Source organism: Propithecus coquereli, unplaced genomic scaffold, assembly GCF_000956105.1.
Source record: "Propithecus coquereli isolate 6110/MARCELLA unplaced genomic scaffold, Pcoq_1.0 Scaffold34, whole genome shotgun sequence".
Taxonomy (NCBI): Eukaryota; Metazoa; Chordata; class Mammalia; order Primates; family Indriidae; genus Propithecus; species Propithecus coquereli.
Window position 1 is genome coordinate 1,439,712 of NW_012149063.1, and position 25,937 is coordinate 1,465,648.

The 25,937-nt window shown below is 39.8% G+C and overlaps 1 protein-coding gene across 1 annotated transcript in view; it reads right to left on the bottom strand.

Moving 5' to 3' along the window:
• The window catches only part of STK39 (serine threonine kinase 39), a 267,743-nt gene that overhangs the window by 5,812 nt on the left and 235,994 nt on the right, over positions 1-25,937 (bottom strand). Inside the window, exon 19 of the mRNA XM_012650804.1 lies at positions 3,461-3,525. Within this exon, the coding sequence (XP_012506258.1) occupies positions 3,461-3,525 (65 nt within the window). The remainder of the gene's footprint in view (positions 1-3,460; positions 3,526-25,937) is intronic.

The window sequence follows — 25,937 nt, forward strand, 5'->3', positions numbered from 1 at the left end:
TTACAGAAACAATAATTCTACGCTTTGTATGGAACCAGAGAAGACCTCGTATAGCCAAAGCAATCTTAAGTAAAAAGAACAAACTGGGAGGTGTCAGTCTACCAGACTTTAAGCTATAGTAACTAAAACAGCATGGTACTGGCACAAGAACAGAGATATAGACCTTTGGAACAGGACTGATAATCCAGAGATGAAACCATCCACATATGGTAATATAATCTTTGACAAAGCAGACAAAAATATACACTGGGGAAAAGAATCTTTTTTCAATAAATGGTGCTGGGAAAACTGGATAGCTACATGCAGAAGAGTGAAACTGGATCCCAACCTCTCACAAAAATCAATTCAAGATGGATAACAGACTTAAGGCATGAAACCTTAAGAATTCTAGAAGATGATGTTGGGAAGACCCTTTCAGACATCGGCCTAGGCAAAGAATTTTTGAAGAAGACCTCCAAAGCAATTACCATTGCAAGAAAAATAAATAAATGCATTTTTTTTACATAACCAATATCCTTGCCCCATGGGTTATTGTTTTTCTTATATAAGCAGAAATACACAATAAGGACAGACATCTTTTCAAACTTGAACCCAGTATTTCCAACAGTGGTGAGAGGAGGGAGAGGAAAGAGAGTGGAGCTTGAGCCATCTACAAATGGAATGCTTCTCAGCCGTGGCTGAACACTGGAATCACCAAGAGATGCTGTCAAAATTCCCAAAGCCCAGACTGCACCAGGAGCAATTAAATCAGGATATCTGGTGTAGGATCCAGGCATTAGCAATTTTTTAAAGCACGCCCACGGTCCCCTGAGTGAAAGCACTGTGCGGTGAGGTAAAGAACCACGGTATCTTGATTCTGCAGTTCTTTAGGCAATTTTCAGGCCCCTGACATTCACCTTTAGAAAGCAATGAAAGTGCTGAGATTAAAATAATGATAAACAGCAGAGAGATAAAAGAACCATGAGCAGCAGCAGCTTATGAGGAAAAATGTTGCTGGAATACTTTCATCTTTTATTCCTCAATAAAATAATCAAATTGATGAATGAAGGAAAATGCGGTTGAATCTCTGTGGTTTTATCAGGATGTTAGTGTCCTACAGAGGATTAGGCCAAAAATCTGTTCAAATTAGCTCTGTCAAGTGGATCTCAAATGGGCTGGCAACAAAGAAATCCTCGCAAGGTTTAATGAGGGCTAGACGGAGAGTTAAGTGACAGAAGTAAGGTTTTGCAACATTTAACATATTTAACTACCTTTGGGAGAAAACCACCATTAACTTCCATTTACTGAACACCACACTACTATATTCTCAAGCGCTAGTGGGAAGGAAAACATGTATAGACTCGCTTCCAGGACACTCTTATGCCAGACAGGCCACCACTGCTCCATCTGCTTAAGTACACGACATTCAGTCTCAGCCAACGTAAATGGATCCAGTCACCCAAAAGGATGAATCTGCAAAGATAGACAACTGTACAACTATAAGCCTAAAGGGGCCTGCATCTACAAATGAGTAGTTGTTGAGAGCATAGGCTTTGTGGCTAGACCAGAGTTGTATTCACAGCTTCCATTGTGTGATCCCGGGCAAGTTAACCCCAGAGAGCCTCACGGTCCCCTACGTGAAATGCACCTGCCGCCACAGGTACAGGTAAGGCAAGAGAGCTAGAGGGAGGCCGGGCCAGGAAGGGCTGCATGAGCCATGTCCGGGGAGAGGGGGCGTTTAGAAGATGACAATGGGGAGCCACCAAAGCCTCCGGGGCACTTTGGAATTGTAGGATTACTCCGGCTGTAGCCACAGAGGGGTAGGCAGAGCCGGCAGCTGGCAAACTGTCTCCTGGAAGATCAGTTTCTGAAGATGAGAGAACCCTGCTAGCGTGCCGAAAACGGACATGCAGGGAGGGGGACAGAATCAAGAGGGAATCTAGGAAACATGTAAGTGAATTGGAGTAGGAGATGAGGGAGAGTTTTATATTATTCTTCCTGTTTACCTGGAGATATTAATAGTATAGTAGCTGTTTTTATAAAACCTTCAATAGCAGAAAGGGCCAGGGTTGCTGTTCCTCTTTTATAAGAAAGTGAATTTAGAGACAAGAATATATTCAATATTAGGAAAATATCTTGGAGATGGTATAAAAAATGAATAAAAGGACATTTATATTGGCTTGCAATGCTGACACAGGATGCCATTTTCTCATCAATATACTTGCACAGAAATGAAACATGTTTACAAAACTGGGGGTGAATTAGAAAGCAAACAGTGGAGACAATGCAGTCCCAAACCAGAAGAGGAATTTTCCAATTTGTTAATCTAGTACTCTATGTCTGAATAAAATGTTCTTTGCTTATCAAACACTAAGAATTTCTTCAGATACATTGTTTCTGTGAAAACCTTTGTGCTTTTCTTTTATAACACAGCCTAGCTATCTGAAATCAGATGAGAAGCAAGACCCGGAAAGCCAATTAGCACCAGACTCACATTTACTGTAACTAGTCATTTAGCACTTTTGGCCACACACATTTTCCCTTTACTTTTCATGAAAAATAAAAAAGATCATCAATATAGGTTGTACACAGCAAAGTGTTGGTCATACAGATCTTAAATTGCTTGTGGCATTCTCACTGGCCTTTGATAAAATTAATTTATAATTTTACAAAGAGCCACTTAGTAGACCTTAAGGTACTGTTTGCTACAAAACTTTCAGGAAAATGGTCACTTTTGACTATCTGGACTTCTCTCCATTTCTAGCCACAACCATAACCTCTGGGTTTCATGATGACCCCAGCAGAACGTCTGGTATTCTATATCTCTGTTCCAGAACTTAAGTTCAATATCTACTAGGGCAGAAAAACTGTTGGATTATCTCCTCTCTACAAAAGTCTGTTACTGTGATTGGAAATGTGGAGGTAAAACATTATGATGCCTTTGTTCACCAACCTTGGGCGAGCTGTGCTACAATTACTTCCAAGTACTTAAACCATTTCTACAACAATCAGCCTCTATTTTTAAAAAGTTAAGAACCCCTTGGCTTTTCGCTTCAGGAAAGCTTTATTAAGAATGTTGTTTTGAAGCTCTGACTTAAGCATTACAAAAGGTATCCCTGTAACAGAAACATTTGCACCCCTTAGTATCTTGAAATTAACAACAACAAAAAAAAGAATGTTGCCTTGAATTCAGTTTAATTGCGTCTGTACGGTCAAGTTGCCACACAAACTGGAAGACTCTTAAATGGCCACTGTCAGTCAAAGATGTGACAATAGAACAACGAGCTAGGCAGATGGAAGAGGAAATTTCCAGTCATGATCAGAAAATGTTTCCAAATGTTGCAGAGGCAAATGATGAGTGTAAAAATTGATCCCAAAAGAAAACAATAACAAATTACAGAGCAGATTATGAAACTATATTATTATTCTCGCTGGCACAGCCTGGCAAAATATTACCATCTTTCCAAAACTTTCCACTTACCAACTTAAATGTCAATGTTTTTAAAGCTTTGGGATCATCTACAATCTTCTGTAAATTAGCAGCCACTGTAAAATACAAACATGGAGATAAAGCGTCAGATTTATTTCCAATAACACTGGATTTTCACATCAATGATTCAGAAAATTTGACTAATGATGCAATAAACTCCAAAATCATTTCCTTCACAGACATTGCAAAGTCCATATAAATGACCAAATTACTCTCATATAGGTATTTTCTACAACAATTGATATCATTTCAACAACCTTGTATCTATGCACATCTGAATTAATCAGTATATGTCAGCCCCACATTTCATATAGTAAAATTTGAAATTACTTTTTAATGGAAAGTGGAAATCATATCGTCCCCAGTGTTTCCACCACTTGGTTTTTTTCTGAACCCTCATTACTAGGAAATTTATTAGCCAGGAGAGGGCAGTACAAAACAAAAAGGAGAGGTACTGCAAAAAAACTCTCTGGAAATAAAAGGTCAGCACATTTGAACTCCTGTCCTATAAATTCACTCAATTCTCTGAACCCATTTTTTATCAAAGTAGCAAAATACAGTGGATAACCTCTATGACTCAGGCACATGTTTTAATGCTTTCAGAGCACAATGATCTGTTAAGCCCGTGAAGTGCCACCTTGAATAATACCTAAGTTGGCTGAACATGGTCAAGTACTAGAGGCTGTCGGTTTGGAGCTCAGAATTGAAGATATGCTTTCAGACAGATCTCAGGATTCACCAGAGATCTGTCTCCATGGTGTCAAGACATATTCAATATCCTAGTAGAGAAGTCAGCCTTTCCTGCTCAGCCCTCTCTTAGGGTACTGTTTATGAACAGAATTATCAAAAGGTAATAATGATAGAAATTTAAAACTTTACTTTTTCCATATTCGAACCTTAAAGGATAAAGTACTGAAAGCCAAGTTAGGGCTATTGGTTAGGGAAGAAGTTACTACTACTGAAGAAATGACGGGAGAATGTGCTGTTTGCCATTTTTATTTTTCATGAGCAAAAAATTATCTGCTGCTTTAGTAATTAGGTACCGAAAAGGTATCTGGACTTTTTAAGATAAAACATTTCAAGAGAAAATAGTAAACATATAAATATTTTGAGAAAAGTGTTTCAAAATAGAAAGTTTATAACCAGAGAGTAGGAAGAAATCTGTGCAGATTTTATTTTCCTTTAAGGTTTACTGAAAACAACCTAGACATTATACATGGGTTTTCTGTAGATTAGTTTATTTCATTTAATCCCTCAGCTGCAGAGGAGAAAAAGTGAAAATTATATACTCAATATGGCCTATTTCTCTTTATAAACCATAATTACAAGCATCATTTTATCTCCATTTGTTGCCCTTTTAATACTCCCATTCTGAGAGATCTGCAGTTTCATTTTTACCAGCACCCCCTCCCCTCTCAGCTTTTTCTCCCTTTTTTCTGCCTACATAAGCAACCACATACATATCAGGTACATCCCAGGCCACCGACCCCAGAATAGTTTTCCTCGCCAAGCTCCTTTTGGCTTTTCGACAGTTTCCTGAACATATTTAAGATACTAAAATCAGCTAGTAATTCATGAAAGAAACACTGGCTCATGGAGTACAAAGCTCTGCTGTAAAAACCCTGCCCACCAAAGCCAGCATTTACCAGGTTAGGGCATTCTGACTATATGCAAATTGCAGCAGTTGAACACAGCACCCATTTTCTTAAAACATAAGAGTGTTCTAATAGTTCCTCTGATTTGGGCTGATTTCATGAGTGGCCATAAATTCTTCATATGAATTTCAGTCCTTTCATTAAAGTTTCTTGGTTAATGTGGATGATTAACTGTCTTGTTCTGGGGCATCTATTTCCAGTCTGCTCTCTGACGTTCAGCCAAAAGCAGAGCTCTGTCCTACACTAATTCACAGCCCTCTCTGTGGTGTACGGGCATATACACTAGGGCCAATTTCTAGGGAACGGGCTAAGCAAGTTGCAGACTGGAGGGCAAGATTGAGCTGTTTGCATCTTAAACAATCATCCTAGAAACCATGTTCCCCAATTGTGAATCTCACACCTCTGGGACATTAAAAATTCAAATTCTGTCTTCAGCTCAAAGCAAAAATAGCAAAACTGGCCACTTACCTGATTACTTATCCCAGCTGCTAGGCTTATTTTCAATTTAGTTGATTCTAATTTGTTGTAAAGTGCTATAAAACACCTTCATTTAACTGACATCACATAAAATTCAGGGTGATGCTAATTTCTCTTCCAGTAGCAATGCTCATTAAAAAGATGGGTGTCACTGTTTTCTCCCTTCTCCTGACTGTGCACCTGGATTTCAAAAATAAAAATGCTCCTTACCTGGAACGTGAGCTGAGAAAGAAGGGCTGGGTAGGGCTGGCTGTTACTTTAGAGCTGCCTGGGCATGTGCTGAGAACACTGAACTTTGTGTTTTAGGGTACTCTACTTCCCAAAACATAGGGCTCCTGAATCTTGCTCACTCAGTGGCCATCAACTCATTTCCAATCCCTTCTGGTTTTCCCATGTAAAACTCATTCCCCTCCTTTCTGCTGCAGACTCTGCTATCTTGACTTTGTCCCTTTCCTTCCCAGCCACTGTCTTTATCTGTCATTTGGGCAAATAGGGACACCAATAATATTCACTGAGGCCCCATGGACTGTAGCCCTCCAGCCCTATCACCAGGACTACAAGATATATTTGTGTGAGCAATCTTTTTTTTTTTTCCGCTATTTTTTTGTTTCCCTACATCACACTTAAGGCTTGAATACCTGTCAGGGCTAGAAGTTTCTATTTGCTTTTTTTGGCTAGCATTTGGCCTAAGGTATGGTAAGCATTGTGCTTTATGAAACTATAACAATATCATTAACAACCACGTGGAGAAGACGCTGATGTTCAATACCTCTGTGAATCTAAACAGAGAAGGAAATAAGATTGTCCTGGGGGTAATCTATCAGAGGCAAGGCAGCAGAGCCGACATTTTTTTGGCAAACTAAGTCAGGCATTCTTGACACATTGTTTTCTCTATAAATTCCTTGTACTACTTATTTCTCCACGTTTTGACAGTAAGAACAGTAACAGTTATATAATGATTATTTACAGTCTGTGTTTGTATTCTGAGTAATTAGTCAAAAGATACACTTCTCTCCCCAGATACCAGTTTATTTCACAACAAATTCATACAGCACTGATGTTCTGGTGGCAGTGAGCTAATTCACTTAATTTGAGCTACTCCCAAACACAAGCTGTGGGGGAAAAGAGAACCAATGAACACTGAATCTGATGTGCTACTTCCAATAGTAAGAAATTCTGAGATTAGACAAAAGCATGGTCTTGAGTTACCTGACAGGGTGATGACATCAAAATACTGTTTTATCCAAAGAGACACCCTGAATGGATTGATAGAGAAAGGCAGCATGAGATTGCAAAGCGATAGTCCAAGCTCTCGGTAAGAAGAAAAGGAGATAATATGAGTGTAGGTTTCTTACTGATGCTGCTATTAACACTAGTGCCAAATTATGGCTAATTAACAATTCTGTTTGGGACAGAATAAGAGATTCACTCCATTATTTTCCCTAAATCTCCAGGCTCTCATCTTCATGAGATGCACTGTAGCACAGTGTGGAAGAATCTCAATTCTCAAGCCTGAGTGCCTGGGTTCAAATCCTACTCCTGCTCAGATCTGCGTGACCTCCCTGAACTGGGGCAAATTTATTTAGCCTCTTCGTACTCAAGGCTATGCACGGGAGAAATGTAGATATTAATAGTGCCTACCTGATAGAGTTTAAGGCTTGAGTTAATACACATAAAATGCTTAGAATAGCACTTGATGTATAGCAAGTGATTAATAAATTATTAATCTCTGCCCTGGATAACTGCAATGTCTTATCTGGTTTCCCTGCCTGCAGTCTGAACTCCTCAGAGTCCTCTTTCTCACGCTCACAAAGGCTACTTGGAGAAGCTAGGTCAACAATCGGAATGTGCTGCCTCCTTAGATAATACCATTTAACTGTTCCCATCAACTTCAGGATAAAGTCCACATTTTTAACGTGGTCAGTGAGACCCTCCATGGTCTGGACCTACCTCTCCAGTTTATCTTCTGCCATTTCCTACCCCGAATCCCCATAACCCCACGCTCCTCCGGATCTCTACCACTGCTCTTATCGTCGTGTGCCGAAATGATCCATCACAGATCTGCTTTCCCCACCAGACTCAAACTCTGATAACCCAGTCAAAATCTTATTGCACTTATCTTGTAAAAGGTTCATCTTTGAAATATATCCACATACCCAGAAACCAATGATATCGTACCACCTCCACTGCTTCCCCCAAGTGAGGCCACTGCCATCTCTCCTCTGGCCTTGTTCTCGAGCCTATGGTCTCCCCGCTTCCCCCTCACCCCTCGACAGCTTAGCTTCCCCCCAGCACCAGGGGACCTTCCAACACATAGTCAGACCATGTGCTTTTCTCTGTTCGAAACCCTCTGTTGGCTTTCCTTCTCAGAGTAAAAGCCATGATACCTGCAGTGGTCTACAAATCGCTCTGGATCAAGCCTCCCATAGCATCTCTGACCTCACCCCTCACCATCTCTCCCTAGCTGCTCCTGCTCCAGCCACAACAGCCGCTGTGCCGACCCTGGAGGGTTTAGAGCAGCCTCCCACTGAGAACCTCTGTACCTGCAGAGAACCTCTCCCTCTGCCGGGAGTGTTCTTCCTCCACGACAGCCTCCCTCACTTTCTTCCAGTTACTCCTCAAATGTCCCTGGCTACCCTATTAACACCCCCACCCCAGACTCTTACCTCTTTACCCAGAATTTTTCTTTCCCATAGCACTTATCATCACCTGACATGCTATACACTTACAAATTGTTTTTGGATGTGGCCTTTCACCTACCCCCATATACCTAGAACATAAGCTCCAGTGGGTGCAGGAACGCTGTCTATCTTGTTCACTGCTGTGTTCCCAGTGCCTGACACAGAGCGAGTGTCAACCGGTGTTGCATACATGAATAAAAGGACAAATGAACCTTTGTGACATCAGGGTCCAGCACAATGTCTGGTGCTCTGTAGTTGGTAAATATCCTCTAGGCCCTCTCCCGAGAAACGTGCATATGAAAGTTTTCATATATCTGCAAGACTGCAAGACTCTAACACCACAGGTTAACCCTTTGAAAGAAGAATTATTCATATTTTTAAAAAATTTCTACAAATGTGTCTCCTAAGCAATAATCTCGTTTGTCTTCCCAAAGCAAATAAATTAACTCTTGGCTCATCTCCCATGAATACTGGGTATCATATCCTAGGCAAACATGATTTTAAAGACTGGCCCTTTTTCATGCCATTTTTTCAGAGATGACAGTCTAGGCCACTCCCACCCTCAGTCCTGCCACCAGGTAAATCCAGAGACTAGCAGAGGATACCTCCGAAAGACAGTGGGGGAAGCAGATGATGCGTATCAGCGCTGCAGCGGCAGGGGCTGTAACTCACACCACTGACTTTCGCCCAGGGAGAGAGACCAGCCAATCCGGATTCCCAGGTGGATCCAAGAAGTGCGAAAGGTGGACGGTAGTGGACACTGGTGTGCCGCCAGACCTTCTCTTCAGGAAGGCGGCGACTGTTCTCCCCCGTGCTGGCGTTCTTGTGGCTGATAGCTCTCAGCTTAGTCCTTCTTTGGCAATTCCCCTTGGCCATAGACAGCTGTCTCGGCCAAGGTCAGGCCCTCTCCCCAAAAGCAGCCTGCATTCAAAGGCTGGTCATGAGAGTCACTTCCAGGCAGGATAACCGTAAGGGGCATCTCTGCTCCAATCCTCCCTTTGCTGCAGTGGAAACACAATTCCTCCATCTGCTAAATTCTGTGTCCTTTATTCCCTCACAGACAGATACTGATCTTGAAAGCACTCCTCAAGAAACTACCTGCATACAAGTCTGGGCCTCTGAATCTTTTTCCCAGGAAAGTCTAAGTCTCTGCCCATAGATGAGGACAGTATAGTCACCTTAGAAGGCATTCCCCATTATCAAATTTATAAGACGGTGCAAATGATAATAAATGAGTATATTACAGGCAATTTTTGTTTGCATTTCACTCAGAATTAGAATTCTGGATAGTGAGAAAAAGCAGTAGTTAGAAGAGGTTCTAAGAATGTTATAGGTCCCATGAGCAAGCAGCCTTTGGGAACAAAATGTCAGACTTAAGTATTAGCATTATTAACATACAGGAGGAAGGCATTTATGGAAAATAAAAGAAACATAGAAATACATCTGCCATTCTCCTTACAGTTTGGGTAAATTCTGGTTTATTAGTATTATCTTGGCATAGTGCAAATGTCTAAGCGAGTCTGTCATAGCAAAACTGGCTGATACTGAATCTGTCCTTTAAAATATAACCATAAAATTGATATTTTGATCCTGAATTTCCTTTAATGTATTCAAGGTAGAGTTTTATGAACTGGCTGGCAGTGTGGTAATGGAAGTGTCCAATAATCATTATGTTATTATTGCTCATTTTGAAAGCAATGAAATGGTATAATTAATAAAATTGTAGCCTCATTTAGCTGGTAGAGGTTATATACCAGTAAGTTTATAGTTTACTATAATTCCTCTTCAGAATGAGGATGAATGAAGTAGAAAAAGTAAAAATACTATATGAAATATGGCTAAACTTTAGGTCATGCTTTCCAAAAATACTCAAAATTCACCTCAGATGAAGGTAAGAATTAACTTACTTGCTTTGGAAAAACAAAGAGAATTGTTGCTTGGAAGCCACAGCTGTTGAAAAGTGCTTTATTTCTTTGAAAAATATGAAGAATTCTATAGGTGGCTTAACCTGGGGTTTTCAGTCTGGGAACTCTCTAAATTGTAGGCAAAACTGTGTGTGCACATTTCTAGGGAGAAGGTATACAGCTTTTACCAGATTCTCAGTGGGGCCATGTCCTTTAAAATCTTAACAGTCATTCTAAATACTTACTAACATCTTTTCTCATACCAGTATAAGCAGCTTAGAGGTGAGGCCTTTCATTTGTTGTTTTATAACAGCCTTACTGAAGTATAACCGACATACTATGAACTGCACATACTCCAATATAAGTCTTGACATATGTAGACACTTGTGAAACAATCACCACAATCAAGATAATAAACATATCCATCACCATCACTCTCATTCCTCCCACCTTCCCCTCCCTGACCCTCTCTGCTTTCTCAAGAAAACCACTGGTCTGTTTTCTGTCAATATAATTAGTTTGCATTTTCTGAAAGTAGAATCACATAGTGTGTACTCATTTTGTCTGGCTTCTCTCACATATCACAATTATTTTGAAATCCATCCATGCTGTAGCATGATCAATAATTCATTCCTTTTTATTGCTAAGTAGTATTCCATTGCATGATACAGCACAGTTGGTTTATATATTCACCACCTCTTGATGGATATCTGGGGCTTTTCTCAGTTTTGTTGTTACAAATAAAGCTGTTATCAACATTCATGTACAAGTCTTTGATATATATTTTCTTTTTACTTAGGTAGATACCTAGGAGTGGAGTGGCTGGATCACATGGATAGAAGTATTATATTTTTAATTTTTTAAGAAACTGCCAAAATATTTTCCAGGGTGATTGTACCATTTTTATATTCCCACCAGCACTGTGTGAGAGTTCCACATACAGAAACTTATACACTCACCAACATTTAGTATGGTCAGTCTTTAGTTTTAGCCTTTCTAATCAATCCATAGTAGTATCCTGTTGTGGTTTTAATTTGCATTTTCCTAATAGAGCATCTTTTCATTGCATTCTTGGTGGAGTCTTTTTAGGGCTACTTTTTGACAATAAAGGGCTTAAGAATTTTTATAAAGGCAAGCATGGTTTTGCTGGATTAAGTACAAGGCTCTTTCTAAAAAGAAACAAAAGCCTTTGTTAAGGAAACGTAGGCTTTTCTTAATCTGAGGGGTAAGATGTTCAGAGGGTGACTGAACTGTTCAGATCTGCTTCTAGCTCATCCAGTAAATGAATAAAACATATATATATAAAGATACCAGACATAGTTCAAGCAGCACCTGTCCACATTCTGGAAAATCTCCTAGAGCTTCCTGTATAGTTCAGAAATCTCAACTCTCTTCCACTAGGGATTTTAAATGTGTAGGTCATGAGTCTCAATAGAATTAAACAAAGAAGAAAAGGAAATGATCACATCATGGAAGGCAGAAGAGACATGACACAGGAGATCCATCCAACTTTCATTTCTAGAGTCACAAAGAAAAGTCTTCTCAGCTCTTTGTTGTCTCTCCTACAAGAAGGTCTTCATTATACTAGATGTCTAGATTCCAAAGGAAGACCCTTACATCTGGGAGCACATCTGGAAATATTGACAAGACTACACGTATGTAAGGCATGAAGGCAAAACACACTCTGGGATTCTAATGACAATCTCACAACCATTGTTGAGAGGAAGACTCACATGCAGCAATACTACAAATTAAAACAACAGGCCAAATATTCTTTGTCTAAGACTAGAAATAATTTGTGTCTCAATGCAACGTCTGATTAAAAACAAAAACACAAAAATAAGCTTTCAGCTATCTTTACAACCTTGTCAAATCATATGAATTGCAGAAAAGTTCTAATCGGTCATAGGAAATATGCCAAAGGAAAATGAAAAGCAACATTTAAGTTTGTAGAATCAACTTTTTCTTATCATCATTTTCACTTTACCTTGATCTGTTTTATAGAGAGGTTTCTCGATAGTCACATATTAATAGGACACAGCTTGAGATTTAACCTAGTGACTCTGGACTGGAAAAAGCTTTGGAAAAGTTAAAATTAATGAGACAGTAAATACACTGATATAAGGAATGCTACCTAAATTATGGGCCAATGCAGTGAACTGAGGCAGGGCCATCTGGCATAAGCACAAAGCCTGGAGAAACCTGAAGGCGTGTGAGCCCAGCACATGGTGGCAGCCTTCCAACAGAAGCCTTTCTCACACGTGTGGCAGTCACATGGACGAGGAGAGCGCTAAGCCTGTGTTTACATGATTTGGCACTGCCCCAGAGAACAACATCTATTTTATCTTCATTTCTTGGGTCATTTTTTAAAAATTTGTGGTATATTCCAAAGCTTTTAAAGTAAGGGTTTAGCAACCTATATAAGGCACAGAGTAAGACTAAATAATTCACTTCTTTAATAATAAGAAATCAATCAATTAATGGGTTAACTAAAGACCTTAGTCTAGTTTAGGCCATAGCCGAAAAAATAAAGGACTTGAAATCTGATCCTGTTTATAATATTTAACATGAGATTTTGGAAAATCACCTTCCTTATTCCTTAGACCAGTGAAACTCAAGGTAGCCAGTTGCCAAAATATTTGTTACAGGTCCAAGTGAGGTATGGAATAGGTACCAGAATGTAAAGCAACCTTTGCTTCCTTCATTGAGAAAGTCATGCTACCGGTGCGGGGGAATGGAAGTTGAACTATACAATGTGTTTAGTGGTGCAGTTGGTTGACACCGTGGCACAAGCCAGCGCGTGGCTCACACTTTATATAGCACTGTTTTAGACCCTTTCCCAAATAATATTATCCTACCTCTCCTTCTTCCACCATTCTTGATGAATTGGTTTGGATCAAGCATAAGAAAACTGGCTAAGTGTGTTATACGGTTTCCCTAAAAACGAGGGATAATATTTAAATAGGGAACTTCTTGTAGAAACTTCACAATCAGTGATAGAATAAGAGAGGAACTATAGGAATGTGAAAAGAACTTACGGAATACAAAAATCAAATATTTCATTAAAAAGCTTCTTGTCCTAGGGTCGTATTTGATTTAACATCTGTCCTGTATTTTAAATTTTTAACAAATTATTGTAAGTTGCTGTAAGAAAATAAGCTGGAATAAGTTTGGTAGGCTTTTACTTTGCACCTCCAACTTCAATCTTACCTAGTAGAGCATGAGACGTAATTGCACTGAACAAAGGTCTCATTTTGACACATGATTAAATCTGAAAGATCATCCTGATAACCCTCTCCCCACTTCCCCCACCCTGAAGTGGAAGCTGCAGCCACCATCCCCCTTTCTTTATGCAAGGTAACTCGCACCTCTCCTTGGGGACAGCAGGCAGAGGCCTTGCTGATAACATAAGGGGGAGGGAGGAGCAAGGGGCAGCTGACTGCTTCTGGGCAGGGCGGTGGTGGGAGAAATACTCAATGCCGATGCCTCTGCCAGAAATGTGAGGTACTGGCTGGTTGCAATGGGACCCACTGGGCAGTCTACAAGATGGAGAAAGCCGTTAAGCCACCAGTTGGTAAAGTCATTGTGAAATACAGGTTAGTAAACATAAAATATGTGCCTGACCAGGTTTAAGGTGCACATACACACACACACACAAATCATAAAATTAAAGCCTGACCAGTCTTGCTAGTTTACAAAGAAGTATTTTGCACAGTCATGTTATAGAGGTCCTGATATTTGCTGTATGGCACAAGTCTACAACTATTTATTTTCTTGATTAGTAATGCTTTTTATTTTGCATTAAACCCTTTTGACACCAATGAGATTTTAAGAAGTATATTCTAATAAAAAACTAAGAGCTTAATTTGTTTCTCCAGAAAGGCATATATGCAGACAGCTCTGCCTCATGTATTCTGAGACACCTGGCCTGCATGGGGTATGGGTTTTAATGCAACTAACCATACGCAGTTTTTTCTCCAGATGATTCATTAATTAAGAAATCACTGTATCTCACTATATTGGTTGCCATAATTGAACAGATAAGAAATACTCTATCAGGGAATTCATTTTTCTTCCCTGATATTGTTCTCTTACCACCAGGGTAACAGAGAAGGAAGAGCTATTATTGCAAAGGAGATAAAAACACCACTGGAAAAAACTTCCCGTCAGTGGAAGTGCTCCTGAATTGCTTTGTGCATTTGTTTGTTATACAAAACAGTGCATGAATAAAGTTAGCAGTGTAGAAGCAGCTTGTAATGTGTCCCGATGCTAGAAGGGACATCTCAGGGTTCCTGACTCAAGCCTTTCTTCTTCAGGAAGGATTGTCTGCATATCATTTAAGATCAAGTTAAAGTGTAGGATGTTTATCCTACATTTAAGATCTTCTATGGAAGCAAGTTCCAGACTTCCTTCATTACTTATTTCCACAGTACACCAGTTATAACTTAATTACCTGGCAATGCATCTCGATGAAACCACTAGCCTTACTGAATACATGCATACATGACCTTAGTTTAGAGGAAAAAGTCATTATCTAAATATTAAGGCACAGCCTCAAGGATTCCACATATGCGTTATTAACACTATTAATAAACATATTAATTTGCATGTCTTAAGAAATCAAAATATTCATTCAGCACCTACCGCAAGCCATAAGAATGTATGTTAAGGAAATAAATATCCTAAATGTCCAATAGCTTCAAAACAACCTTATATTTAAAACTCTTAGCAGCCCAAGATTGGCTGTTTTAAAGGCCTGCATGTCTACCTCATTCATTAAATAAAATACAATATTTGGGGGAAAAAGAAAATCATGAGTATGCCATATACTTAAATCAAAGATAGCATCCACAGTCACAGCTTTTCTAAGTTTTCATCCCACTGGTATTTCTCTAGATTGGAATTCACCTGTTACATGTACACGGCTAGCACCACCAGGCTGCACAACATACTGATTTATTAGAAATTCCAATCTTGTTTTCGGGAGAAGCAGAAATAATCCTAAATATACATTTCAAGGACTCTGGCTGCCCTTAATGCCAACCATCGTTGTGATAATTATCAAAACTTTTGTTGTTGTTATTGCTGTTATCAGAAATTATTTAAAGGAACGACAGGAGAAATAAGACAGCCTGCAGTGAGGACTAAGGACTGTGTGTCTAAGGACTAGAGGGGGACTAAATCATTCTTAGCCTTAAAAGTTGTGACCCAAAGCAATCCAGGCAATAGCTACTATATTTTTTGCTTTGGTTCTTCCAGCGCTATTGGAACTTCCAACCTAGGAGATTACCAAATTTTCAGAGATGTTTTGTATTTATAAAGGGGTCAGAAACCACACGTTTCTTGCACGTATATGCAACATCATAAAACTATTTCACTTTCCGATTTCCTTTCCTTCCCTAATAGATAAACAGAGACCATACCAATTTGCTGCTTTTAAGCCTTAGATACCTGAGCATGACAAATGGATTTAGACTTTTATGACAGGAAACAGGTAAAAAAAAAAAAAAAAAAAAAAGTGGAATCGATGTCACATTGATGTGGGGAATATAAAACAGAAGGAGACAAACCAAACTCTTCCAGCAAGGGAACAGACAAGAAAGGAACGCCGCGAGGTCATCATGAGATGCAGGCAGTTTGCCATCCATGCAAATAAAGCTGTTGATTGTCTCGGGGAAGGGAGCCATTTTCAGGAGGGCGTAGAGGGGGCTTCATGCAGTGTGCAGTAATGAGCCTGAGTACTAAGGGGTATCACGAGCAATCGAAAGACACACGAGGAGCCAGAAAAGAGCTGCTGACTTAGGGGTGATCATCAATAATGCACTAAGGAATAAAAATCAGAAGAATGTTTGACAGCAATGAAAAGGGCAAACAAGACTGGCTGGGTATGTAGCCTCCCAGTGAACAAGCTGGCACTGCTTATTCCGAGGCTATTGAAGGTAGAAAGATCTCATTAACTCTGCGCAGTTCTGGCCTCTCCTTCCCATTGGAAGAAAGTGAATGAAAAAACTGTGAGTTGCAACTAAAGTCAATTCATGGTTCAAAAGACTGGGCACAAGTGAAGACAATGCAGTTCCCGGCCCCACCATAGCTGCCCTTCCCTGCCCTTCCCTTTTCTCTGGCTTAGCGTAATCTTATACTTTTAGGGTGTTAAAGAGGAGGATTAACGGACTTAGATTAGCCAACTGTGAGAAGAACGAGGATGTATATACACTGAAGCTTTTTTAACTCTGTGAAAACATCACTCGTCTTCATAGAAACCTCTACGAGAGCAGAGTATATTTAGAAAAGTTAACTGTGGAAGGCTGCAGAGTATTCATGAGAAAAATAAAGATATGCTAATCCTGAGACAAAAATAAATAACATTTCTCTTTTTCACTGATGTTTTCTGTTCACGGCTGTCCAAACACTGAATAAAACAGATTATTAGGGAGATGAGCCCTGAAATTCTAATCAGATCCTAGGAAGGACATGGCAGAGGTAACTCTAGTTGGCTGAAATCCTGATGTCATCACAAAGACCATTCTGCACTAAGCTCAAAGACCAGCTCTGCACTAAGCCACTCACAGAATACCGAAACCTCCAAACGACCTCCAAATAACTATGCCATTCCGTGTTCCTTTCAATGAGATTTTAATTTCATCGATTGCTAATGACAACCTGTTGAGCACGTCCCTGAGTTGACAGTTCCTCATTTTGACTAAGAAATTCTACAAACTAGAATAATAGTTCAGAATAAATAAAACTACCATTAATGATTAATGACAACATATTTACTGAGACTGACCAAGCTCTATGTATCAACTTTTAATCCTTACTGCCACCCTATCATGTCAGAACTAGAATTTAGTCCATTTTACAGAGGAAATTGAGGCACAGAGAGATGAAGCAACCTGCCCAGGGTCACACAGCATGTGAGGGAGTAAGGCAGGATTTGAACACAGGCAGTTTGGCTCCCCGGTGCTTATACAAAAGAGTAGTGCGTGCTGCCTCTCAAATCAACATCTACTCTACAGAGTCTCACTCTTTTCCCCGGGCTAGAGTGAGTGCCGTGGTGTCAGCCCAGCTCACAGCAACCTCAAACTCCTGGGCTCAAGCGATCCTCCTGCCTCAGCCCCCCGAGTAGCTGGGAATACAGGCATGCGCCACCATGCCCAGCTAATTTTTTCTATATATTTTTAGTTGTCCGATTAATTTCTTTCTATTTTTAGTAGAGACGGGGTCTCGCTCTTGCTCAGGCTGGTCTCGAACTCCTGAGCTCAAACAATCCGCCCGCCTCGGCCTCCCAGAGAGCTAGGATTACAGGCGTGAGCCACCGCGCCCGGCCAACATCCACCTTCTTAAAACAGATGGATACTGCTATAAGGCAGGTACTAAAATAAGAATCAGGAATTGAGAGGCAACGCTGGTGCCTTATGTTTAAGGTCCTCTCCCCTGTAGCCGACAGCAGGTGCCAGTGTGACTTCCGTCTCATCAAAAGGCTGACTTTACTCCTGTGAAGCAGACATGAAGTATATATAGAAGATCCCTTTGGGGACTCAAATCGTGAACCGAGAGAGTGAAACACATATCCAAAGGCCCTCTATGCTCTCCAGCATGAACATTTTAGAAAGAATTGGGGGTGATACTTCCCAGCATAAAATACCACCTTTTTTTTTTTTTTTTTGATCTTAGTGCCTTTCAGCCAAGATTTTTCAAACACCTCAACACTCAGGAATTTGACAGCTGGTCCCAGTTAAAGCTGAAGAAAAGTAAAGCTGCTTTGAGAATTATTTTGTTGTGGATGCTTCTATGTCTTTTTTCCTGCTTTGAGAAAAAAAGAATCTCTTTTTTCCTTAGGTGAAGACTTTATCGTGTTAATAGGAAGGGAAAAAAGTGTTGCTGGAGTAGAAGATGGTGATGGAGCTGATTCGGTTTACATGAAATGACCATTTTTAGAAATACACACATAAACTTCCTGAGAGATCGTTAGCATGTTTAAAACCACCTCAGAAATGACTGTATATTCATAAAATGGCTCTAGAAAGCACACGGAGCAAGAAGGCAGTGAGACAATGGGAAGCTTATCCGCTTGCTTGGGGGTCATGCTCAGTGTGAAGGTCGGCCACAATGATAGGGACAGAGAGCAACTGTGACCTGCAACTCCAAGAGCCGTACTGAAGACATCCTCAATCCTCAGACCACAGCGCTCAGCCCCCACAGACCAAAGCTGAGCAGCACTCCCAGCTGACAGCTCTTGCTGTCACTTTTCTTCCTCAATCCAGGCGGCTGTTAGCTGGTACAGCTGAGAGGCTGGCCAGGGAATGGGTGAGGTGGGTGATGGGTGTTCCATTCTTCATCAGCTGCGTCAGGGCTTTCAACTCACTCCCAGTCATCAGAAGGACCATCACCTGGGTCATCCTCTAGCAGTAACGCTAGTCACTCCCCAAAAACGAAGAATAATAAACCATGGTAAATGGGGGGCCATTAATGTAGCTTCTAAAAGCCCAAAGCTTGGTAAGAACATCACAGAGTTGATCCTTAAGACGAATTGTCATGTGAATTGTCTTCACTAAATAGCCATTCTCAGATGGCATTCCCTCTGCTACCAAATACATTCCCATCCATTGTCCCCAAAGAACCAGTTGTACCTGGTTCAAGGATTTTATTTCATGTGTATGCAAGAACAAGAAAAACAAAATCAAAATTTTAAATATGCAACCAGTGCTGGAAGAGAGGTGGTAAATTTGACCCCTGAGGGGTCCCTGATGAGGATGGCCAGACAACAGTGGGTGATGGAGTTAGTGGGGCCAGGTTGAAGACTTGGACTCTAAGTGCAGAATAATTATTTGAGGAACCTAAAAAGAACATTAGGTTTCTAAGTTTTCATATCCTATTTGCATATCCAGAAACAGGGATGTTTTTCTAGAAAAGTAAAAATGAAATGTCACTTAGTTCAATTAAGTGTTATTTACATTGTACACATTATAGACAGGGAATTTTTTAAATTGCAGGAAATTCTGAACTAAAAAAAGAAAACACATCAATCACTCATTAGAAGCAAAGCTAAATAGAGTGATAAACAGCAGAAAAATCATGATCAAAGTTGTCCACCCAGATGCAAAAGAGAACTTATTTTTCAAACCTAGTGATGGTAGATTAAAGCTTCCAGTTAGTATCAGAAGAGAACTTAACGTGAGATATAATACAAAGGCTAAATGAAAACAATAGGTTGAAATCTCAACAACAAATCAGAAACATGGTTAAACACTGACTAAATGGTTATTAGCAGCCAAACTAAAAAAAAAAAAAATAGAATCCTCATCCAACATATATTTCAGTAAGGTGAGAATGCAGTTGATGATAAAGGCAAGGATGCAATGATATTTCTTCACGAGTCCACCTTATCAAAGATGCAGCTGCCTGGGAGAACAAAAGAGCAGTCGAAAAGCCTGCAGTGGCCTTGCGCCTGACATGCAGGCTCTCCTAAGACAAATGAGGGGCCCTGTTCACAACCAAATGACATTTTGGCAAGATTATGCAGAGGATTTATTTCCGGCTGGCTGGAGGTCAGTCAAATATATATATTTTCCATTTCCAAAGAGTTAATCTGCCATAGGTCCACAGTGTGCTGTTGAAACAGACATCCAATTCTTCGTTTTGCAGGAGCCGAAATTTGGCACCATTCTGTACGAGATATTGGCATTAGGCTTTTAATGAGAAATGGTGAGATAAAAATGATGAATTCATTCTTGCCTGGGTAATGTAGTAAAAAACAATTGCACATCCAGCTTCTGGTTTCTGAGACATAATTCTGGAAGATAGAAACCTCTGGAATGCCCATCCTGCTTAGTCTATAATTCTGCACAGTGCAAATGTGGACCCCTAATTTTTGCTGTTAATATATGCCAGTGATTTGATTAAAGTCCAATAGCAAAAGAACCCCATGCATCTTTATAACATGTATAATGGTGTGGTTAAGTCAGTTCAGTCATTCAATAAATATTTATTGGATGCCTACTAGGTACTAGTCAAAGTTGTCCACCCAGATGCAAAAGAGAACTTATTCTTCAAACCTAGTGATGGTAGATTAAAGCTTCCAGTTAGTATCAGAAGAGAACTTAATGTGAGATATAATACAAAGGCTAAATGAAAATAATAGGTTGAAATCTCAAGAACAAATCTCAAGAACAATGTATACTAGTGCTCCAGTATACAATGGTCAACAAAGCAAACAAAAATATCTGTATACATGGAGATTAGTCCTGTGACAAGTGAACTCTGTTTCAGCAAAGTCACTGAATGACCAATGTTTTCCCAAAATTATATTTTACAGACATTACTAGCCACAGTGCTCAAATAGAGTCCAAATTGGCAATGACACGTTAGGAACCTGAATTCCAATGGGATGCTAAAATGGTGTAGTATAACTAGCTCCAATTTTAAGAACAATCCAGATTACTTAGTTGGGCAGAGTAACAAACACCTGTATGGGAATGCCTGGCAGATACCATAAATACTTTTCAAAGCTTGCTAGTCTGCAAAATCCTATTAATCATAAAAATGTTATCATAGCCAACCAAGTCACTTCTGAGAGAACACACGTGCTTCCTTTCAACTTACACACTTCCCCAGTGACGATACTTGTCGTGATAAACATCTGAATCAGGCTAGGAAAACCAAGCCAAGAAGAGAACATGACTTTAAGTCATGTGCCTGATCTCTGATTGTCATCAGGTTGGAACATCGAGTCCCAGGCATCACCCTGGTGTTCATAAGGGGTCAGGGGGTGGATGGTGAGCTAAGGAGTCTGCCTGAAGAGAAGTGTAAAGGGACATGAGTTACAGTTGTAAAATGAGTTTGTCTGATGAGGGTGGAAGAGGTTTTAGAGTTAGGTCAATGTGGTAACACTCAAGAATAAGGGGACATTAGGATGACACTGCAGTCATCTGTGAAAAAGAACAGTGTGCTGCTGCTATTTTATTATCTAGTCACATGAGCATGGTATGTAAGCTCATGCTGCAATTTTATGCTTTAGATGGGGAGCACATAGTGACTGAGTTTAGTACTAATGAGCACTTATCAATAAAATCTTAATAAATGACCAGGGAATCTATATAAGAGACCAAATATCAGCAGCAGTGACCGTTGCTGTGGGTGTGAGATCAATCCTCATGGATACAGAATCCCCTTCCTTACAGAAAACAGGTTGGGACTTCATGTTCTAATGATCTTGTAGTAAACCTTTGCCAAAACTGGACAACTGAATTCTTCTAGTTTGAGATCTTGTCTAAGGATACTGGTGATTCCAATGAGTTATCAGGGAGATGGGAATCTTCAAGAAGCTGTAGAGCCTTACATCTATAGCCGGATCAGCTGGAATGATCATACTTGCTTTATCGCTTACAAAAGTATGCTCAAATTGCCCTTTCCTAGGCTTGATAAAGACATGTGTGCTGTGTATGTAGGAAGAAAGCAGGGTGGCACCAGTTAGACTAATGCACTCTACAGGAGTCAGAAACTCGAATGTCCTCAGGGGCTTGGGAAATAATGAAAATTAGCTGGAGAAGAGGGGGCAGGACTTTTGTCATTTAGGATTTATGCCAGATTGTTTTCCAATCTTTTGATTTTTCTAAGACAAGCCACAACTGGATTCTTAATGTCATCTCTCCCACTTTTCCAATACTGGCAACTAATTCCAAAATTTTGTTTGCCCAGGACAAAAGAAAAAATACATTTGCAGGGAAGATCCAAGCCTTGGGCCATTAGGTTACAACCTCTGCACTACAGCAAAAACCTGAAGCAACTGTCAGGAACTGCAGCCAGAGCAGAAAGAAGGATGTGGGCTGGATTACTGACTACAGTGTGGTTCAGAGGCTTTGTGGTAAAAACTCGAAGCTCAACAAATTTCAATGTTGGTACACCGACAGAGGAAAAGGATTCCGCAGGCATACAGGCACTCAGTTAAGATTGCCTAGGTTCATTTCCTCAAGAACTGTGATTAAATTAAGACTTGAGATAGAAAATATGGACTGAAGTAATTTTAAAAAATCAGTTTTTCACAGTTTGAGATTTATCTTTTAATGTATTCAAACAAAAGGAGTCATGGTTTAAAGTCAAGAAAAAGCCTATAATATATAATTAAGGTTGAATTTCTGCACGCCAAATCGAGTTAAGAAAATGGAACAAAACAACACAATCAGCCATGAAGCACCAAGTGCACACCAACCACAAGAGAGTTTTTTCTATTAAAAATAAACACAATATAGCATGCAAAATCCAAAGAAAAAAATGTATAAACTAGACTGTGCTTTCCTGTCAAGTATGAGACACTCCCCAATAAAATACAAGCACTAGTGAAGGTACATTTTGGTTTCTCCCTTTAACATTCCTTGCTTTTGAAAATGGGCTGCGAATAGCACATCCCAATAGCACATTTGAAAGATATGTTACACTACTGTGGTGTAACCTAAAAGCGGTATAATAAATTTCCTGAAGAATCATCTGCCCCTAGACTGAGTGATTTATGTAAAACATTTTTAAAGACTTGAGCCTATTTTATAAGAGTATTATGGGGCCTGCAGCAGATATTGTGACCATGCCCCACAATCAGTTCACGGGGATCTCAACCCTCCACCCCACTGAGCCTGTCTAGGGATGGACCAACGACAGAGGAAGAGAGGCTTGTTGGGGGCTTCTAAGAGAGAAACTTTCCTGCTCCTTCCTAAAGACCACGAAAAGCCAAACGTGAATCAGGAAACATGCAGCACTATTGGCCACTTGGCAGTCTCCAAGGACTATGAAGAGAAAGAGTGTTGGGATGAAACCAACATTGTGGAAAACTGGAAAGATCCCAGGTCCTGACTGCCACGGAGATGCTAACAACCCTGACACCTTCCTTTCTTCTGGATTTCCAGTCATGTGAGCTGAAGTCCTTATTTAAGCCATTTTGAACAGAATTTTCTGTTACTTGTAGTTTAAAACACTAACTTGAAAATGCATTTCGTCCTGAAGAATCAGTCAAATTCTTCAACATGTTAAGGGTCAAGTTGTACACAGTGTGGTTTCTGGCAGGCATTGATTGCACTGGCCCTCCATCAGACAGAATTAGAAGAAAAGATTCCCTGTGTCTTCTTTTATTAACAGTTTCATAAAACACCATCATATACTAAGAATGACATATTCTATTTTGAAATGAGTATTACCAGGCTACATGGAAATGGAGTGATTTGTACAACTCTGTCCAAGAGATACTCCTTTAGAGCCACTTTGATTTGCCATTCTGGAATACAGTCTTATACCAACCAGTGAGCAGTTTAAGTGAATGGCAAGGGAGTACGTATCAGTACCCAAAACCCTACTAAAAGTTATGGACCTTTCCATTTTTATGAGCAAATGAAACCACTATCTCAAATATAATAAATATAATATAGACTTAATTTGAACTTAATACACAATTTATCTTTAAGGATTGCTACAATAACCATCATCCTGCCTTCCAAGAAAAAGTATACTAATACTTCAGACTGAGAATATAGTAAACAATATTCATAATGCAGTATCAATACTACTGATGATTTCAATATGCATATACAAACCTAAATTGCAAATATTCAAACATCATTTCATAGAATTTACAGATATGAAATTCACATAGCATAAAATTAACTCTTTTGAAGTGAAAAATTCAATGGCATTTAGTATATTCAAAAATGTTGTGCAACCAGCACCTCTATCTAGTTCCAAAACATTTCATCACCCTGAACAAAAACCCTGTACCCATTAAGTAGCACTCCCCATTCCCACCTCCCTCCAGCTCCCTCAACCACAAATCTGCTTTCTATCTCTATGGATTTACATTGTGGATATTTCATATAAACGGAATCATACAATATGTGACCTTTTGTATCTGGCTTCTTTCATTCAGCATAATGCTTTTGAGGTTCATTCCATAGAATTTTAATAAACTTAAAAATTATGCCAGAAAGAGAGCTGGTTTTAGAACTCCCTGGAGAGAAGTCTACAGTGCAGCCACAGAGACTCTGTATGGGCCCAAAGTTAAAGCCTTTGGGTCACAAAAATAGACTGTACAAATACAGAATAAATCAAGTAAGCAGCAGCCAGTTGGAAAAATATTTTAAAAGGAGTTGGGGGGATAGAAAGAGAGATGAAGCAGCAATTAAATCTTAATGATGAGTATATAAGTCTATGGTATTTTACGTATTTTTCTATTTATTTGGAATATCTCATCATAAAAACATTTTAAAATTTTTAAACAGATTAAGTGATTTTCTTTGTTAAGTTCAGAATAAAACAATGGTAGGTATTTTATCTAAAATTCTAATATAGTATCTTCATGAGGAGTCCCCAAGCTCTAAAATCCCCATACAGCATTTGGAATCTGGAGTTTGTATATGGTAATGGTGAGCTCTGCCCATTAGAAGGACAGAGAAAAACCAGAGAGTATCAAGAGAGACGAGATGCAGGAGGTTTTACAAAGTACACCACCATGCAAAAAAGTGTATTAAGGAAAGGAGGTTAAGGGGAGGCGTTGGGATTAGGTATGTTCTGCACTATTTCAGAGGGCAGAAATTGAAGAAGAATGGATTTAGGCTCAGTATAAAGGCCTTACAAGCAGTAATTCAACAATGAGTAGGTGTCTTCTAAAAGGGAAGCTCCTTGGCACCAGAAATCATCAGAGATGAGTGACTCTCTCAAGCTAACCACCTTTCCTTCCCAGCCCCTTTGTCTGTTGGCAGGGCTGGCTTCATGGACTGTGGCCTGTGCAGACACACGGGGCCAGACTTAGAAGGGTGCTGTGCTTGCTTTAATGCTCTTCTCTCACCTTTTGAAATGCTTGACTTCTGAACAAGGGACCCTGCATTTTCACCTTGCACTAGGCCCTGAAAATTATGTAGCTAGTCCTGTCTACAGGAATAGAAGAAAGACTCTTATCTGATGAAGCTGGGGGTGGTATTTGGGTGGTTAATGTATACAGGCAGTTTGAACAGGTAAACATAAGATTGTGATAGAAATAAACCTTAAATTTAATGTTTTAACATTTATTGTCCACTTCTGTGATGCGGGACAAGAGTCATTAAAAAATCCTAGATTTTAAAAACTTCTCTATTTTTTATAGTTATCTTTTCCATATCTAATTCAACAACGGTTTTTAAAAATTTGCCTTTATCAAGCTTTTCTAAAGCATCCCACACTTGTTTTTGTTTTTTGTAGAAAGAACTCACTTTTGGAACTCACATTTTGTCAATTAATTAAATGATATCATTCTGGTAAGAAGTCAACTCACACAAATTTGGGGAAAAACTCTTGTGAAACATAGAACCTACCTGGTGGGAGCAGGCATGGGGGTGCGGGGAACACACTAGAGTGTCCTCTCCCACAGGTTAGCAGCCAGCATGCCCTGGCATCACTGGTGTATTTTACAGAGGGAATTTAGAGCATCACTTAATTCAGTGGGTCAAATTTGTGGTGGTTGGATATTCCACTGGAGAAACTTTAGGCTTATTGCATTGTCTTCTGCCTGGGTTGTCCTCTCCTGGCCTGTGACCACGGCCGGGCTCCCAAGGGAAAGAAGTGTGAGCTTGTCTGACATAGTGTGGACTCCCCCTGAAGCTGGAGGGCATTTCTGTTGTCAAGTATCAGAAAAAGAGGTAAGTGCTTGGTGAAGAAAATAGAATTCAAAAAGTGAGAGGGAAAAAGGATGTAGATCACTGGCTAAGGAACTAGAGTTCAAAAGGTGAGCCTGGGGAGA